This window comes from Suillus plorans (assembly GCF_016647745.1).
Source record: "Suillus plorans strain S12 chromosome Unknown HD556scaffold_41, whole genome shotgun sequence".
Taxonomy (NCBI): Eukaryota; Fungi; Basidiomycota; class Agaricomycetes; order Boletales; family Suillaceae; genus Suillus; species Suillus plorans.
The window spans coordinates 204,586-223,035 of NW_024537425.1; the positions used below are offsets into that span (position 1 = coordinate 204,586).

Sequence of the window (18,450 nt, forward strand, 5' to 3'; positions counted from 1 at the left end):
GTCACCATGACCTTAGCCCCTATCCCGCCATATATACCGTCTTGGAAAGACTTACCGACTCAACGGAGACTCATAGAGACGCCTAGAACGGCCTGGATGCCGTTAGATGACCTAGACCAGCCTAGGCAACATCTGGATGGACCTAGATGGTCCTCGACCCGGATCATGAGGAAGCTCTGCCTCATGGTCAGAAGAGAAGCCGCATGCCGCAGCATGCGCAGTTAAACTACAAGGCATGTTTAGCCTTGAGGACTGATAGAAGAGGCGTGCAACGCCTCATGTACAGATAATCGCCCGCATGGCATCAGATAAGATGCCCTTGTATAGACACACTTATACTTACCTACCATACAAAGTATTGGTCTGTGCACACGGACGACAGTATATAGAGCAGACAGAATCATGTATATTCCCTACTTGATTCTACTAGGTTTTCATCAGAACTTCCTCTGTGTGATCATCCCAATCACTCAGTCTAAGCCGCACCTAAAGGAAAGCCGACGCTACCTTTAGTGGAACCCCAGAACCTCTCATTCGAGAGAAGATCCCCGTCTCTCCAGTAGCGAGCCCGCTATCAGATTAGGCAATCCGCCTAGGGAGAGCTCGACCTATCCTAGTCGTAACAATCACCGGGCACTGAGTACCGAGTACCGAGTACCGAGTACCGAGCACAGAACACCAGGCAGCGAGGACTGAGTAGGTGGAGTATACAAGTACCAAGGACTAAGTACTGAGTAGGTAAAGTATACAAGTACCAAGTACTAAGTACTGAGCAGGCAAAGTATACTGCACCGAACCCCGAGTACTGAACCCCGAACCCCGATCACCGGGCACCGAGCACCGAGCACCGAGTACCGAGCACAGAACACCGGGCAGCGAGGAAGGACTAAGTACTGAGTAGGTAAAGTATACTGCAATATGTCTACTATCAGACATTGATCGATATTTACATGTTACTTGAGTCCTCAAAGAACTCAATGAGGGTATCTAATACCTTCAGCATTTCGGAGGTTGACTCCCTTACCCGTTGCATCCTCCGGAGGTCCGCATCTGCTTTCCGCAGTTTGTCGCATGTTTCAGCCCATGCCATCCTGAATGGTCTGTCAGCCTCAAGAAGTTGTGCTACTGTAGGGGCAGGAAGATTTCCATGACTCTGTTCGTAATCACCCAGGCGATCTACAATTGTTTGAACTTGCAGAACATTAGCAGAGATAAATAATAAACTGTTGTATACATACTTTCAGCTTGATCATAAGATCCGATTGGCATGAACTCCTGAACCATGGCACGCAGTTCTGCATTGTTGAGTTCCGGCTCGGGCGATTGACGTTCGGGAGTTTCTGAATTCGCTTGGGAGATAACATGAATGGAACACATGACATGATATGAATACACGTACAAGGTATGGGTGCCTCTGGTACAGCCGGAGTGGCCGGATGAGGTTCGGGAGTCGATTCATTCACTGGGGAAATGCCATGAAAAATGAACATGAGATGAAAAGAATAACCTCACCAGCCATAGGAAAATCGGGTACAGCCAGAGCATCATCAGACGAAATAAAGGTATCCTCCGGACCAAGATACAAGTCCGGGTCATCGTACAGGGCCAGTCCATCTGCCAGGGCCGGATATGATGGATCTGGAAGTATGTGATGGATTTGCACATGGAGAATATGTACATTTGAATTGAGAAACATACCGGGAATCGCATTTAACGAATCCAAACCACCGGATGACCCAGAATCAGAGTCTAACTCATCATCCGGCCCAAGGTATATATCATCTAATGGATCTAAACCATGTAAGATCAATTCACTGAAATCAGCAGAAACAAAACATACCAAGGGACATCCGGGACTGGGAGGTCTCATCCACATCCATTGAGGTGGATTCAGTGACCGGAGGGTCATGAAATCTGACCCCAGGTTGAGAGCTCATGATATCTGATGAGCTGATGAACTGATGAACTGATTGATAACAGATAACATCGAAGTTCAACACATGGCCAGCGATTGCCGAAAGTTGAACCATGACCAAACAAAGACAAACAATCAACGATTTTCAACATTGTCCTTCAATTGTATTGTTTCTTTGAAACTTCATTCTAGTGATAACAGATTTCACCCTGCTTTCAACATTCTCACATCTGTCAACTCAATCCAAATGTCTACTCCAGTTCAATCTTCATTGGCCGACCTCAAGGCATCCACTGCTCAACTTGTGGGCGTCATTGCCGGCGCCCGGCACGTCCACATTGCTCTGGCAAGGCAGGTCACCAATCTGTTGGTAAGTTGCACTTATTAAATTAGTTTACCATTGATGTTTCTAATATCCGGGTAGGCTGACATCATCCGGGTGCATGAGAAAGGGGATTACATCCCTGGCATTGTGGCTTCCTGTTCTAAGGAGCTGATGAGGGTGCGTTCCATGACTCCCCAGGTGTTGCCCAACTGGCACAGCATTGGCCATGATGATCCCTGGGTGGCTAGACACACCTGGCGCAAGCAGGTCCGTGCCTGGGAGGCGTTGGGTGACAATTCCTGTGATCTCCCTGTTGTTTCTAATCCTTCCACTGGCCCACTGACTGTCAATCTTCCGTCTCCACCTGTCCCTTCCCCCGCACCTGTCCCTTCCCCCGCCACTGTCATTCACTCCCCTCCCGTCGTCGCCGGCAATGTCGCCGGACCTTCCGGCAAGACGACCTCCGAGTTCCGGGACAAAGGGAAAGGTAAGGCCATTTCTGTTGACTTGGAGCCGGAAGTCGGAGGGAGCAACAAGAGGAAGTCCCCCATGATTTCTGGACACTCCTCCCAACCTACGAAGTCGGCGATGAAGGGTCACAAGCGTGTCAAGTCAACTGGACTCCCCAAGTCAAAGCCGTTTGTGGAGTCGGAAGATGATGAAGACCCAATTGTTCAGGTATGTGTTCTGGCTCATTTGTGACATGCTCTCAATTTGTTGTAGCCGATTTCGCGTGGAGTGCCGGAGGTCGTCCTTCCCCAGCTCTCCACCATTGTTGTAAGGAAGCCCCAGTTGCCTCGTTCACCTGGTTCCCCCAAGAAGCAATCATTTGGGCCTGCTTCGGTAAGTCTGATTTAGTCGTCCGGAACTCATATATATGCTCATGTGTCCACAGCTGACTGCCGGCAAGCGTCTGGAGGTCATGGTGAGTCTTCCGGACAGGTCCGGAACTCGCATGTATCATTCATACTCATGCCCATCGCATTAGGAATCTCCCATCAGTCGTCCGGAGGCTCGGGTAAGTCTTACAAGCTCGCCCGGAATTCACATGTGTACTTACAATTTATCAGGCAACCTCCGGCAGTCATCCGGAAGTTGAGGAGTCCACTGGTGATACTTCCAGCGCTTCGGACGGTGACCCTCCGGCCACTACCACATTTGATATCACCATTCCCGGCCCAGTGAGTGCTCAATTAATTCCCCTAGTCCATCTACTAATGGATACCACAGAACAACCCCTGCCATTATTGCGTCAAGGAGAATTGGCCCTGTGCGACTCGTTTGGACAAGAGGTCCAGCCTCCCCTGCCTGTCTTGCATCCGCTGCTCCACCAAGAAGATCAAATGCAACCCAGCATCTCTGGGATCCCCGCCCAAACGGACCCGAGGGAAGTCTACCACGGGACGGACGCGTTCCAAGACACCTGCCCCTGCTCCATCCACTGCTCCGTCTCCCTCCGGGTCAAGGGCCCGGACTCGTAGTCAATCTTGTGGCCCGTCCCGAACTCCGGCCATCCCTGCTGCAAGTACACCCCAGGTGCAGTCACGTGGTCGCAGCAAGACCATCACTACCAAGAAGACACCTGCACCTGCACCTGCACCTGCACCTGCACCTGCACCTGCACCTGCACCTGCACCTGCCCCTGCACCTGCGCCAGCTCGTAGGTCACCAACACTTTTGATGACCGGCTGACCTTACTTTTTACTTAGCTGTTCGGTCTTCGAGTTCCGCAGTGCCTCGTGCAGCACTAGATGTTCCCATGCCGGATCTCCATTCCATGGCAATCACGATTTGGGATGGTGCAGCTCGCATCGCTATTCTTGAGGCTCGGGTGCAGGAGCAGGATGCTAAGATTGATACCCTGCAACACCTCCATGAGAGCCTCCGGCGCACGATGGTCGACCCGCACCCTTCATTTTCACTTCCGGACACACCGGCCGATGCAACAATCTTGCTTGATCAATCTGGTCCCCCCCCATCCATTTCACCCCTCCCCTCCACACTTTCCAACCTCATTGATTTGGACATGTCAGTCATGGAACCCACACCCTTGATGGTTGAGGATGGATCTGCTATGGTAGGTCTCAATGTTGAGCCCACCCAAGTTCAGCCTGAGGGTCCACAATCCTCCGGCAAAATTGTGCTCCCGGATGAACCAGGCAACCTCTTGCCAGAATCCTCCGGCGATATTGTGGTCCCTAATGAACAAGGTAACCTCCTGCCAGAATATGATTCCTCTGATGAGGATATGGATGTTGAGGGGAAGGTTGATCTTCCTGGTGAGGAGGTTGCAATGGCTACATAATTGCTCAGTGATAGATGTACATAAATCTTTTTCAATGCATGTTACCTATGCCACAATTGAATGATTCAATAATCAGTCCCAATATCCAGAACTCGAAACTGTAGATTGAGGTAGATATCACCCTACACCCTAACACCCGAATGTCAAATTTTCAGTGCCGAACCCCGAGTGCCGGGTGCCGGGTGCCGAGTCCCAAAGCCCGGAACTCAGGATTTGACATTTGAGACGAACGACATTTTTCAAACATGTTTCTATCAACCTCCGTATATCTATAAACATTTTACTAACCTCCAACCCCCGAAATATATTTTTGTTGTCTCATACCGAGTTCCGAGTTCCGGGACCCCCGAACCCCGGCAGTCAACAATTTCGGGGTTCGGGAGTTGGGTCCCGGAACTCAGAACTCGGTATGTGAGACAAGCAAAATATATTTCAAACACGGGTAAGTCAATGTGTCCGTCAATCAACTCGATTGTAAATTATATTTTATTGATCTCCCCAAATTTCCCAAGTTCCGAGTTCTGAGTTCTGGGACCCCTGAACCCCAAAACCCAAAACCCGGCAGTCCACAATTTCGGGGTTCGGGTGATTGACGGACACATTGACTTACCCGTGTTTGAAATATATTTTGCTTGTCTCACATACCGAGTTCCGAGTGCCGGGACCCAACTCCCGAACCCCGAAATTGTGGACTGCCGGGTTTCGGGGTTCGGGGGTCCCGGAACTCGGAACTCGGAACTTGGGAAATTTGGGGAGATCAATAAAATATAATTTACAATCGAGTTGATTGACGAACACATTGACTTACCCGTGTATGAAATATATGTTTGTCTCACATACCGAGTTCCGAGTTCCGGGACCCCCGAACCCCAAAACCCGAAACCCGGCAGTCCACAATTTCGAGGTTCGGGAGTTGGTAAAATGTGTATGGATAGATGAAAGGTTGATTTAAACATTTTTGAAAGATGTCCCATATGAAATGTCAAGTCCCAAGTTTCGATTTCCGGCTTTCTGGAGTCCCGAGTCCCGAAGCCCGAAGTCCCGACACCCGGAGTCCCAAAACCCGGAGTTCAAAATTCGGGACTTAACATTTCATATGGGACATCTTTCAAAAATGTTTAAATCAACCTTTCATCTATCCATACACATTTTACCAACTCCCGAACCTCGAAATTGTGGACTGCCGGGTTTCGGGTTTCGGGGTTTGGGGGTCCCGGAACTCGGAACTCGGAACTTGGGATATTTGTGGAGATCAATAAAATATAATTTACAATCGAGTTGATTGACGGACACATTGACTTACCCGTGTATGAAATATATTTTTGTCTCACATACCGAGTTCCGAGTTCCGGGACCCCCAAACCCCGAAACCCGACACCCGGCAGTCCACAATTTCGGGTTTCGGGGGTTGGTAAATCTCGGTTTGGGGTTTTGCACTGAAAATTTGACATTTATACGTATCCAGGCTCACCCATATATGTACCCATCTATGTACAATTTCCCCACGTCAGCCCACCCATCTATGTATTATCCCCCACGTCGGCCCACCCGTCTATGTAATACATCCTATGTTGGCCCACCCGTCTATATAATACATACTACGTCGGCCCACCCGTCTATATAATTATACCCCACCGCGGCCCACCTGTCTATGTAATAAATATTTTATCACACCCTCGGCCCACCCGTATATGTAATACTTTTTATGTCGGCCCACCTGTATATGTAATACACCCCGCGTCAGCCCACCCATCTATGTAATATTCCCCTACCTCGGCCCACCCATATATGTAATACACCCCCGTCGGCCCACCCGTCTATATAACAATATTTGCCTTACATCTCTCTTCAGCCCAGCTGTCTATAATATCCTACTCTACATATTACCCTGATGGGCCCACCCATCTCCATCAATGATCATATTCCCCCGGCCCATCCGTCAACATCAAGGATATATATATCATTGGCATACATGGGCCCACCCGTCTCCATCAGAAATAATATGTGTCCCGGCCCATCCGTCATCATCGAGGATATACACAACATGGGCCCATAATCCGCTGGCCCGTCTCATATGGGATATTATGTAGGTCGGGTGGCCCGTATAATACAGAATTTGTCACTGAAGGGGCTCAGCATAGTGGCAGTGAAGGGGGCCATGATGGTAATGATAAGGGAGAAGTCAAGAGATCGTGAGAACACGTCCACCTTCTTATCAATGATCTCTATCAATTAGATCAGCAATGCTCGCGATCATCAAAGGAATGGTCCTACTCTCGCGATCACATGACCCTGTCTATCACCATCTCACCAAGTCCAAAATCCCGCGCTATAGCGCTGAGTGGGGACACTCAGAATGTAAGTCCCCAGGAGATGTAGAGACTCGCGCCTCTCAATGCCGGACATATGGCCCCACAAACCACATATTCCTTACATATTCCAGCTCTTATCCGAAGGATCAGTCATACGCGCTCCTGCGCGCGCCATACGTACGCGCCTCGTTCGCGCGCCTTATACGCACTCACGCACCTCCGCGCCGCGCGTCCATGCGCCTCCCCTTAGGTCTTCTCGCGCCTACCTGTCTGTCTGTCCGTCCTATGTCCTCACTGATTTACTGGTGCGTTATTCTTATCTCTTTCACTGAATTGATGTGCACTCGGTCCGATCCCCGCGCTTACATACAGAAAGTCTATCTTAGACTTTAGATTATATTTAGAGTTGATATGGTTACTCGGTTCAGTACCGCGCTCGGAAGCGCCGCATAGCGCTATCTCCCTTCTTAAATAGAGGGAAGTTCTTTTACTTCGGTTACTACTTTTCCCCCCATTTATCTCAGTATACTGCAAGTTGTATAGTGCACCTTAGTACTAGAAATCTGATTATACTTCTCCATCTGCTACAGCTCACGCCTCTACTATACTTGAAACCACATCCCTTATCACTCATAAGTGCGCTCCCGCATACGCGCGCGCCTCTCGCATCTCACGCGCCCTCGCATCGCTCACGCGCGCCTCACGCGCGCCTTCGTGCGCGTTATCTTCTCGTGCCTACCAGCACCCATCTAGTTGACAGAGTTTCCCTCCACCTTATTCGCGAGGAACTTCTCTCAGTAGCTGTCCTTTGGGTCGAGTTGTATTCTCGTATCCAGGTCTCGCTGTAGAGCCCCCTTACTTTTAGTGTTTTCACCCACAGTCAAGATTCCTCACCTTCAGCGCGCGTGAGCGGAAACAAGTGAGAGTAAGTGTGAGTTTGCTTAAGTGGTGATATGATGCAAGACAAGAGATGTGAGTGCGAGGTGCCAAGGAATAGATTTCAACTATATTCTGCTAGGTGGTAAGTGGGTAAGTGGGAGGTAGAGTAATTGTTCTCCTGGTAGGTAATGCTGGCGCTTATATGGCACCTAAGCGCTGTCATGCAGAGCCGAATCGCTACCGAGTAAGGTATGTAAAGATATATGTATGTAAGTAAGGGTCCATGATATAAATAAAGGTGGAATGATATGTAAATAAGGGAAATGGAAATACACGCACTAGAGAGCTTGGTGGACAGTGGATGAATGCTTCCGGAAGGCTGGCGCTATAGGGCGATCAAGCGCGGGAAAGCGCGCGTGCGTATACATCGTAAAGCGCGGTGTAGAGACTCATGCCTCTCATTGCATGATATGGCAGTATTCACTAGGGAGTACATAGCACGAACTTGTAGCATCACTCTGTGTGCTATCCACAGCTATTCCCTTACAAGGCGCAGCTTTCCCGCGCAAGGCGCAGCAAGCGCGCACGACTTCCCGCGCTTTACGATGTATATACGCGCGCGCTTTCCCGCGCTTGAGCGCCCTATAGCGCCAGCCATCCGGAAGCATCCATCCACTGTCCACCAAGTTCTCTAGTGCGTATGTTTCCATTTCTCTTATCTGTGTATCGTTCCACCTTTATTTTGGACCCTTACTTACATATGGCTTTACATACCTTACTCGGTAGCGATTCGGCTCCACATGACAGCGCTTAGGCGCCATATAAGCGCCAGCATTACCTACCAGGAACAATTACTTGACCTCCCACTTACCACCCACCTACTACCTAGGAGAACATAGTAGAAATCTATTCTTTGACACCTTGCGCTTGTATCTCTTGTCTAGTATCTAATCACCACTTAAGCAAACTCACTCTTACTCTCTCTCATTACCGCTCACGCGCGCGCGCGCGCTTCCCGCGCCTTGCGCGCACCTGCGCTTTCTCGCGCTTCGCATCAGCCTACCAGTAGCGCATTCAGCACGCACTACAAGATCCTTGCTGCACTTGCTTCCCCTTTAGGGTCGAACGCACTTGTCGTCTCAAGTATAGCAGACTAGGCAACGCGCGACCTCACAACATTATAGATACAGTCTGGAGCATCATTTGTTCCTCTCAGTATTGTTGTTTCTACAGCGGGAAGTTGTGCGCACATGCTGCGTATTGCGCAGGAAAGCTGCGCCTCGTATAGGAATAGCTGTGGATAGCATACAGAGTGATGCTACAAGTTTGTGCCATGTACTCCCTAGTGAAAACTGCCATATCATGCAATGAGAGGCATGAGTCTCTACATTGTGTCACAATTTTTTTGGATCAAAGCGTGAGTACACTCCTAATGTCATTAATTGAATGAGGTCTCACTTTGAACGCCTTGAAGCGGCCAGCATCCCACTTGAGGGCCTTTTCAAGGTTGTATCCACCATGGCTAGGACGTCCTGCCTCACCATCTGGTTTGGGGATTTTGTATTCATAGGAAGCTATGGACGACAAGGAAGAACCCATTGATGGCTGGCTGATCTGCTCTGCCAAAAATGAGACAACCTTGGTGACTTTGGAGGTAAGCGGGCTCAAAGGGATAGGTGTCACCGCGCAAGATGTGGTAGTGAACATGCACGAAGGAGTTAGAGTCCGCCCCGTGAGTTTGGGTTTACGAGGGAAGAATATAATCTCTTCTTGCCAAGATATCGAGATTAACGTTGTCATTGGACAAAACATTTCTGTGTGATACGTCAATAATGGGAGAGCCTGGGGAGGGCCTTCAGACTCATAAAAAGGAGCTACAGGCACAGAGGATGAAAGCATGACTGACCTGATACCCAACTTGAGCAAGAAGACGTTTTTATGCGAGTGGTGTAGGCTGGGTATAGACCGGACACCCACAGGATAACGTTGTTAGGCAGGATGTCGTTATTGGTTGTCGTCAGTTTTTATGGACCTTATTGTGTCAGCCAATATTAAAGACTTGCAAGACATCGATGGACTTACATTGACGCTCCCAATGTTTTTACTCCCTATCAATCATTCCAACGATTATCGCCTTGAAGGGCACCTTGTCGGGCACAGGAACACCATTAATTGTTTAGTGGTCTCTCGCAATGGCAGTACATTAGCAAGCGGGGGTGAGTCCGACATGATGAAATACAACTTGACTTAACTCATTGAGCACCAGGCTGTGACAGAATGAGAATTTGGGACCTTAAGAGGCGAGTTCAGCTCCCAATTCCACCTCAAACCCCAGCCATTCGAAATCCAGGCGATCCGGTGACTTGCACATGCTGGATTACCCACCATGAAGCGATGCACGAAACATTATGTTATGGCACAGGGCTTGGTCTCATAGGGATTTGGCAACAGCAGGGAGAAGGTTTGCAGGACTTTGATGCAAAAGTGTCAAGGAGGATTGGAACAGGTAAGGAGATCATGTGTCTTACATATGACCATACTGGGGATGACACTCATATTGCAAGTGGGACCCGCGACAGACACGTTCAAGTTTGGGTGTTTGACTTCAAAGGACTGTTGATACCGATTTTCAGCATCAAACTCGCTACTACCATCCCGCATACCATAAATTTCAACCATGCTGCAAGTAGAGACATATTAGTTTTCGGCATGTATGACGGTGATATGTGGGTGATTATACAATACTGTCTCCACAATGACATTCTTGTCTGTCTTGTATTTGCTAAGCGCCTCCAAATTAGTCATTCACTATAAATATGGTTCCTGCACATTAATATCTCTCTTTCCGTCATCACCACTACCTCAATACGTTGATAGATAGATAATCATAGTCTTCAGAATATTGAATATATAGAAAGAATAGTGCACTGTGAGCATTTCATTACAACAAAACTATGTATGTTCAATTAATCAATGTCAACTGCAGGATGTCCAAGCGCACAGCATCCAAGTCTCATGGTGATGAACCTATCCTGAAACGCATCAGGAACCATGAAGGTGAGTTGTTGTATCATGCCGTCTGTATTTTCTCTCATGCGGATAACACAGGGATGAGAGCGCCATCACCGTTGGCAGATCATGGTGCATGGCGCTGTAGGGATTCATTTCTGGCTGGGCTTGTAGAGACTGTTTTTACCTTACCTTATGTTGGCACTTTTGTAGCTTACATAAGCAAGTTATCTTTTCACCAGTTATCAGTATGAGTCTGAGTCTTCAGTAGTTTTTCATGATATTTCCTCTCCTCTGAGCCTTGAGCCTAGTCCAGAAACCCTTTAGGGTCGAATAGCAGCTAGGTTCTGCAAGACCCAACATTGTTCAGACTCACCATCTGAATTGTTGTACCTTCAGCACATCCTGGAACAATATCTCACCACAGACATGACCTACCCTCAGATGGAGGCAGCCATTACTTTGCACTTGGGCGATCGATACAATGCTGACGATTGGAAAGAAGCTTGTGATGTGTTGTTCTCCGGTGATGGTAATGACAGCCTCACCTTAGCAAATCTTCTTGCCTTGAAGGCCAGACATGTGCCCCAGTGCGCCTCCGGTCCATTGACAATCGTGACTCGGCGCAAAGATTTTGCCACATCCATGTCTGCCCCAAAGGCGGCCAGTCGCTTGAAAAATGCACGTGTCCGAAGAGTAAGAAATGCATTCATTTTGTCCGCAACATTTATATTAAATAATGAATGTAGTTAAAAAATCCCTTTATCAATGATGAAGCATCTGATAATGAGGAAGAGGAGGAGGAGGAGGAGGAGGAAGAAGAAGAGGAAAACTTCCAGTTGGAGGGCGATGATGGCTCTTCTATGGGGTTGTTAAATGTTGCACGCTTGCCAGCAACTTTATCGGCCAAGGATAAGTTATCTGTAGCGATCGATCACATCTTTGACAGGTACGAAGGGAATGCGCCAAACACGTATCCTAGAGCAGCCTTGTCCTCTGGTGCAGTCCAAAGCAGGATGTACCTTCTCCATGTTCACAGTGAGTGTATATTTTAATGACCTGGCATGATACTGAATGCATTGCAGGATCTGCCACGCAACATGTCGCTGAACATCTCAGGAGCAAGGGATTTGCGGTTACCATATCACCTTGGATACCAAGCCAGATTTATGCTATCTCAGATAGCCCTAGAACGATTGCGATGTCGCTTGATCTACTCTCTTCCTCCGTGAAAGATTATATTTGCATTTTGGAAGAAGAACAAGCAGTGGTCGGGCGTTCACGCTTCACACTCCCCAACCCAGGGTGGGTGAAAATTACTCAGGGAGAGTATAAAGGCGACATCGGTTATGTCTTCGATTCTAAACAATCGAATGAATTTGTTACAGTATTAATTCCCCCACACGACTTTCCCTATGACATGCCTAAGAGATCTGTGGCGCTTCTCAACCGAGCTTGGTTGCCAAATAACAAGACAGTGTCCGACATCCTTCAGGACGATAGAGTTGTAGGATGGTCCTACAAAGGAGAGCGGTACTACATGGGGCTTTTATCAAAAAACTTTTGCCATGACAGCCTGGAGCTAGTTACCTCCCCTCATGCTAACGATATTCGACTACATCTGCAATCCGGGTGGGATGTACCTTTCTTCAAGAAAACTCTGGCGGCCTTTTCACTGCAATTCTTGCGTGTCGGAGATTCGGCCAGGCCCATCACAGGAGAAATCCGTTCAGAAATGGGTACGGTCGTCTCGACAGACCATGCGTCTGGCTCTGCACGCTTAGAGTTCACCCTTGATGGACATCGACAAGAAGTGGAATTCCAACTCCAGGACATCGAACGTGTCTTTTGGGTTGGCAACATGGTTCAAGTTGTAGCGGGCACTTACACAGGTTTAGAAGGGTACATCATTAAAAAGTCTGAGGACTTGTTTCATGTGTGTCAAGAGGCCACCAATGAAGAGGTATGAGTGAATATAATGTCCTATAACCCTGTCTGACATTACATAGGTGGAAGTATCTAAATACTACTTAGATTGTCGCCCTCTAAATCACGTGCTTCAATCCCGGCTGCCAACACAGCCAGATTTCGACCCTCTCCCCGAGCTCAAATCTCTTCAAATCGGCGACGACATAGAAGTGTGTGTGGGAGAGTACATGGGACGACGCAGGATTGTGATGTGGTTTCATATGGGAGAAAATACGCTGTGGTTTCGGGCTGGGGGCGTCATCCAGGACCAGCTCATTAACGTCCCTGCGGCATTCATACAGCGCATCCGCCCCTTCAAGACTCTCCAGTTTACTAAGGAAAGGGGTTATGATGTTAGGCCTGGAGATGTTGTGATTGTCACCCGTGGGCCAGAGTTCCAGACAAAAGGGGTCATGCAAACCATGGACTTTCCAAATGCGCACCTGACCCTGATATCTGAGGGTGATTGCGCACTCGTAAGTACTATTTTCCTTGAATTGACCGTGTCTGAGTTATGACAGGTGGACGTTCCTATTGGATTTGTCATGAAAGTATCCGATTTGAACCTGGATTTGTTTTGCGATGTCATCGGAAAAGAAGTTTTCATTATTGGAGGTGCATGGAAGGGTTATTGAGCCACACTATACCAACTCGGTCAGGAGACTTGCTCCATTGCTGTGCATGGGCAAGCGCGCACCACAGTCAAACATGAGGACATTGCTACTAGGTGAGCACAGAGCATACTGTCTGTTTCATTTTTATTCACGACTGCTTAAGGTACAGCATGAGGTTAAATGGGTCAATACTAGAAGGACCAGACATGATCTCCTTCTGCGACATGCAGAGGAGATCGTACCTAACGCCCCAATGTCGAAGCAAGACCCCACCACCTGACCCCGTAGTCCCATCCAGTTCCAGTATGGATCCCAGCTCCAGTGAGTGGTCTGCATACGACCCCTGGGTTACTAACAATGCAGAGGATATCGAGGATGCCATTGCAGACAGAAAGGAGAAGCAGCAAAACGACAGTAAGTCTCCAACGTAAACTCCTTAACATTCGGCTTATTTCATTACAGGCCCCTTACCTTGGTTGATCAACAAGGAGTTTGCATTGAAGTTGACTCAATATCACGTGGTACTAAAAGTATCACCAAATTTCATGGGAGGCAGGCTGCATAATCGCTTTGTATCCACAGCTTGTCCCGACCCGTTCTGCAGTGACAATGGACCCGCACCTGATGGCTGCGTCGTGGTGTTTTGCACATCCAACGGTGCTGGAGCCGCGCTTCAACACTACCATATTAACGTCAGTGATTTAAGTCCAGCTCCGCCACGCAAAAAAAAACCAAAAGTGTCTCATTCTGGACAGTGATTCTCGCGGTGAGATCCTAACTATAGCAAAGTGCAACATGAAGAAGAATACTGTTGATATTTCAATTACTGCTAGGACCAGCTTCACTTTGCGATTCGATCAGGTATGTCTTGTAGAGGAACACAGATTCCAATAAATCTCGATAGACATCTACTCTCACTGCTCTCAGACTCCCTGTAGTCCTTTGTATGCTACATACCATGAATACCAACAGATGCTTTGTAGGCTCCCATCACACCTCCTTCCACCATCTCACAAGGCAATATCACATTAATCCTATGGAGATTGAGACTCTGATTCCAGACCAAAGGCCACCTACCAGCTCAAAGGGGTGTACCCCCGCAAGTTATTATTGCACCTGGGAACAGACGAGGAGCACACCGTCTTTGAGGTGGAAGCCGTGGGATTGGCGTTGGTGGCCGAGCTCATTGCAACAGAGATAGACATCACTTACCCTGTATCTGTCTTCGTGGACAATCAGGCAGTTATTCAAGCCGGTGAGAGCTTCTCCTCGAACCCAGGTTCATACTTAATTGACCGTTTCCGGGAACGTCTGAATACCTTGTCGAGAACTGATGCCAACACCATGTCACCTTGAGATGGCTTCCCGGCCACTCAGACGTACATGGCAATGAAGAAGCTGACAAGCACGCCAAACATGTGGCAGAAGGACAACAGAATAACAGTCCATTAACGACTGCATAAGACATACAGTGAAGTAACACTGTGTTAAGACCATGCACAAAGGGTAGGACTGATTCCGAGGGGCTTGGCTTCAGCTCGTGCACTGTGCCCCTTACCCGAGTATGTGCCCTTAATTTCAGAATGATGTCCAAAGAAAGTCCAAGGACATCCGAAGTGCAGGAAAGTTCGGAAGGACTTTCTGGACGAGTGCAAGTAACTTCCAGACGAGTGCAGAAAAGTTCCGGAGGAACTTCCGGAAATTACGATGAGGTTTCGTCCTGATACGGATACATGTAATGGCTACTTAGGACAAGTCCTAAGTAGAAGCAAACAGAGGAAAGGCTGCAAGGACAAAGTCCGAAGCAGAATAGGTCCGGAGGACCGTGGGAAAGATCCGGATGAACTTCCGGAAACTTCAGAGGATCGGATGAGCGGATGAGCGGGGATCGGATAAGCGGAGCTCTGGCCTAGGGAATTTCTCCCTAGGCCCGAGATGGATATTGACTAAGTCGATAGACTAGAACTGATGTGAGGACTTAGAGTGAGATCTAGTGCGAGGACTAATATGATATTCAGACTGAGGAACTACAGGACATATACAAGAGTTTATATACTAAGGAAATAACGGAAAGATCAGTAAGCAAGTGTCCGAGGCTATGTATGAAGCATAAGCAAAGTTATCAAGCGCGAGTCGGAAATGAAGCATAGGTTAACAGATCAGTAAGTGTACCGGTAGTAAGTATAACTGAGATACCGAGGACAAGGAATACCGAATAGAGGAATAGGCTGTGTTAACGTTATATGCACAGGAATGAATTAAGAAGCTTATCGTATATCGTATCGGAAGCGGATCTATACATCGGACCGGACCAGATCAGATCAGATCGGATGTGACGCGTGGATAGACATTAGGGTGATGGGACAAAGGATGAATGATGCAGGCTAGCTGAGGTATGGAGGTAAAGGGATCTGGATGTGCAGATGTGGATGTGCAGAGGTGCAGGGATCCAGACGGATAGAGGACTGGAGACATGGATAGGGTGTCCGAAGGTCCAGATGAGGCGTGGGAACATTGTCGGATGTAGGTCCGGAATACGGGATATGACACTGGACCAATGATTACTTGAAGGTAATGAAGGCCCAGTCTTTGTTTTGTCAGTGACCTGATGTTACAACTTAATTTCGCAGACCAAGAATATACATGCCTCAGCGGCAGCCTCTTCGTTGAACTGACATTTAGAGATAGTAATGCCACCTACCGCTTCTACTCTTGCACCAGTTCGTGTATCATCACCTGCTCCAACACCAAGCAAGAAGGTTCGCACATTTTTAACTTAATCTATGTTGTCCTAGCTAACATGTCCTGAATAATTAGGCTGCTACATCCCTGGCAAATACCTCACTAGTCTTGCCAACCAAGCCATCTGAACAAACACCCTTCCTGTTTTGATTGATGATCGCAAGTGTTCAGTCTCGATGCTGGACTCTTAGACCGCTGATGATGAGGACACCCTTCCTGTTTTGATCAGTTATCACAAGTGTTCAGTCTCGCTGGACTCTCAGAACACTGAGGACAAGCTTGAAGAGCTTTGCAAGAAGTTTGTTGGTGAAATTGACCTACCTGAAAGTCAGTGACTTAATTTCATTTGTGAATCAATCTTCAACTTAACTTTTTAGATATGGTAAATGTACTATGGACATTCTTGCAGGCATCTCATCGTGTGTCCAGTCCAAGCTCGCACGCTAGCAGGTGGATGTGCAGGGAGTTGCACGAGTGGGATGAAATGGGCCTCCTCTGTCATGTTCTGTGTCTGTGCTATTGTTGCAGGGGGGTAAGCATCATCTCCCTCCCCCCCTTCTTTCGTTCACCTGGACCGCGCAGAATGAAATGGTCCTGGACCCTCCTGGAAAATTTGGCTGCTGTCTTCAGCCGTCCTGTTTCAGCTGGCAGGGGCATTGGGCACTCATGACAGTGTGGCAATCTAGAAGATTTGCACAATACTGATCGTTGGCTCTCTGCAGCTGCTGACCCAGAAGATTTGCACAATATTGGTCATTGGCTCTCTGTAGCTGGCGACCTGGAAGATTTGCACAATATTGGTCATTGGCTCTCCATAGTGGTGTCTTACTAGGATGTGAAAACAGTAAAATTCACCAATTTTCAGTATCCTACCACGGTCAACGGTTCAGACAAATACCAACAGTCGATAATGTGGTTGTTCGTGGGAAAAAGTGTGTTGAGTTTCAAAGGAATGACTCAGTGACTAAAAAGGGGAAAGTAGAATCAGTAACTGGCTTGATGCAGTGCTATGATCCTAAAGAAAGTCAATAACTGGCGTGATGCAGTGCTATGACTTCAACGAATACAGATGGATGTCTATGTGATGATTCTCAGAGCTATATCAATACTCCCTACCTTCACAAACCAATTGGAGATCAAACTAAGCCTCTAACACGGATCAGCCCGAACTAATACGTGGCTTCGAAACCTACTCTCTGCTGCTCAGGCACTACACGATGAGTATGACACAGGACAGAACAGAGTACACCCTATTGATGTAGTCTTAAGTGGGCCAAGTTCTTAATATTAGTGACTGACTGTTAGTCTTATTTGTCTTCTCTTGCTAATGAAAATATGTATATTCTCCCCACAGAATCGATTTCCTGTGTCTGAAAGAGAACTGGAATATATCTGCACTAGATGACTGATAACCATGTACCAGCTAGTGTAAAATGTATGGCTCAATGGTGGCCTCAATTATGCCTCTGTATGTCGTGGGAAACAGTGTCAAAAAGTGGAATGAAATAAGCTAATATTTCACTCAGTGTGTCACTCAGTAATCTTTGAGGTGAGAATTTAAAAAGAGCCTTATGGTCACTCTTCTTTATCTTTCACTCACTCTTTCACTCTCAAACTTTAGATGATACTTGGAAATGGGCTCTGAGATGGAGCTCTTTTTATTAGAAGGGAAAATGGGCCCCTTATATACTACTCTACTAGTGGCTGTGCTACTGATTACTAATCTACTACTAAAGTTTCAAAGAATACCATAGAACTTTCCAGACTATTCCACCAGATTCTAATGCTGCTTTCAAATCAACATTAGTGGCTGTGCTCTGTGGCTATGCTAACCTGTGCTAGCAAGCTGTATACACTGCCTTTGCACTGCCTGAATGCTGTACTCCAAAGCTGTGTTCAAACTTTGTTGAGATTATTGCAGTCTGATGTTAACTTGTTAAATACCATAGTGTTGGTCCTGCATATTTGTCATAATGAAGTCTCTGCATGGTTTCCTAATGTGCCACCAAATCTCATGAGTCCGATTATGTAATAAGGTATAAAGTATCTCAGTCTTTCCTCTGAGCGTTGTGAAAACTAAGAGGCTCGCGTAAGAAAATGAAAGGCTCGCGTAAGTGAACATGTTCAAGATGTGACACAAAACATGCCGATTATGTAATATGATGTCAGGATATGTCACAAAGTATGTTCCAGAACATGTGAAAATGTGTGAGAAAATTATAGGAGGTGTGAGAAATTGCTGACTAAGTAAAGAATTGTGCATTTGAAACCAATCTTTCAGAAAGATAAGTGTTATTTTGAACATTTAGTAGTGCACTCAATTTTGAGTCTGAAGTTACTCAAATAAAATATGGGTGCTACACATAAAATTCTAGATAGCA

At 47.4% G+C, this 18,450-nt stretch overlaps 4 protein-coding genes across 4 annotated transcripts; 2 read left to right on the plus strand and 2 right to left on the minus strand.

The window, feature by feature from the left end:
* Positions 1 to 946: 946 nt before the first annotated feature.
* Positions 947 to 1,937, minus strand: HD556DRAFT_1485372 (uncharacterized protein; the record flags this gene model as incomplete). Its single annotated transcript, XM_041308707.1, has 6 exons — positions 947 to 1,191; positions 1,239 to 1,349; positions 1,400 to 1,462; positions 1,513 to 1,638; positions 1,699 to 1,791; positions 1,841 to 1,937. 6 exons carry the CDS (start codon positions 1,935 to 1,937, stop codon positions 947 to 949), a joined length of 735 nt encoding a protein of 244 aa, XP_041158479.1.
* A 159-nt stretch (positions 1,938 to 2,096) lies between these two features.
* HD556DRAFT_1528330 (uncharacterized protein) lies at positions 2,097 to 4,625 on the plus strand. Its single transcript, XM_041309379.1, has 8 exons — positions 2,097 to 2,285; positions 2,340 to 2,918; positions 2,964 to 3,083; positions 3,136 to 3,165; positions 3,229 to 3,258; positions 3,311 to 3,421; positions 3,471 to 3,900; positions 3,950 to 4,625. The coding sequence occupies exons 1-8, from the start codon at positions 2,163 to 2,165 to the stop codon at positions 4,543 to 4,545; spliced, it is 2,019 nt and encodes a 672-aa protein (XP_041158480.1). The 5' UTR covers positions 2,097 to 2,162; the 3' UTR covers positions 4,546 to 4,625.
* A 4,471-nt stretch (positions 4,626 to 9,096) lies between these two features.
* Positions 9,097 to 9,635, minus strand: HD556DRAFT_1445072 (uncharacterized protein; the record flags this gene model as incomplete). The annotated part of the gene is made up of 2 exons (XM_041306878.1): positions 9,097 to 9,120; positions 9,195 to 9,635. The coding sequence occupies 2 exons, from the start codon at positions 9,633 to 9,635 to the stop codon at positions 9,097 to 9,099; spliced, it is 465 nt and encodes a 154-aa protein (XP_041158481.1).
* A 1,539-nt stretch (positions 9,636 to 11,174) lies between these two features.
* HD556DRAFT_1445073 (uncharacterized protein) lies at positions 11,175 to 14,683 on the plus strand (the record flags this gene model as incomplete). Its single annotated transcript, XM_041306879.1, has 9 exons — positions 11,175 to 11,441; positions 11,495 to 11,783; positions 11,831 to 12,708; positions 12,755 to 13,189; positions 13,235 to 13,312; positions 13,373 to 13,440; positions 13,491 to 13,741; positions 13,790 to 14,019; positions 14,396 to 14,683. The coding sequence occupies 9 exons, from the start codon at positions 11,175 to 11,177 to the stop codon at positions 14,681 to 14,683; spliced, it is 2,784 nt and encodes a 927-aa protein (XP_041158482.1).
* Between the last annotated feature and the right edge of the window lie 3,767 nt (positions 14,684 to 18,450).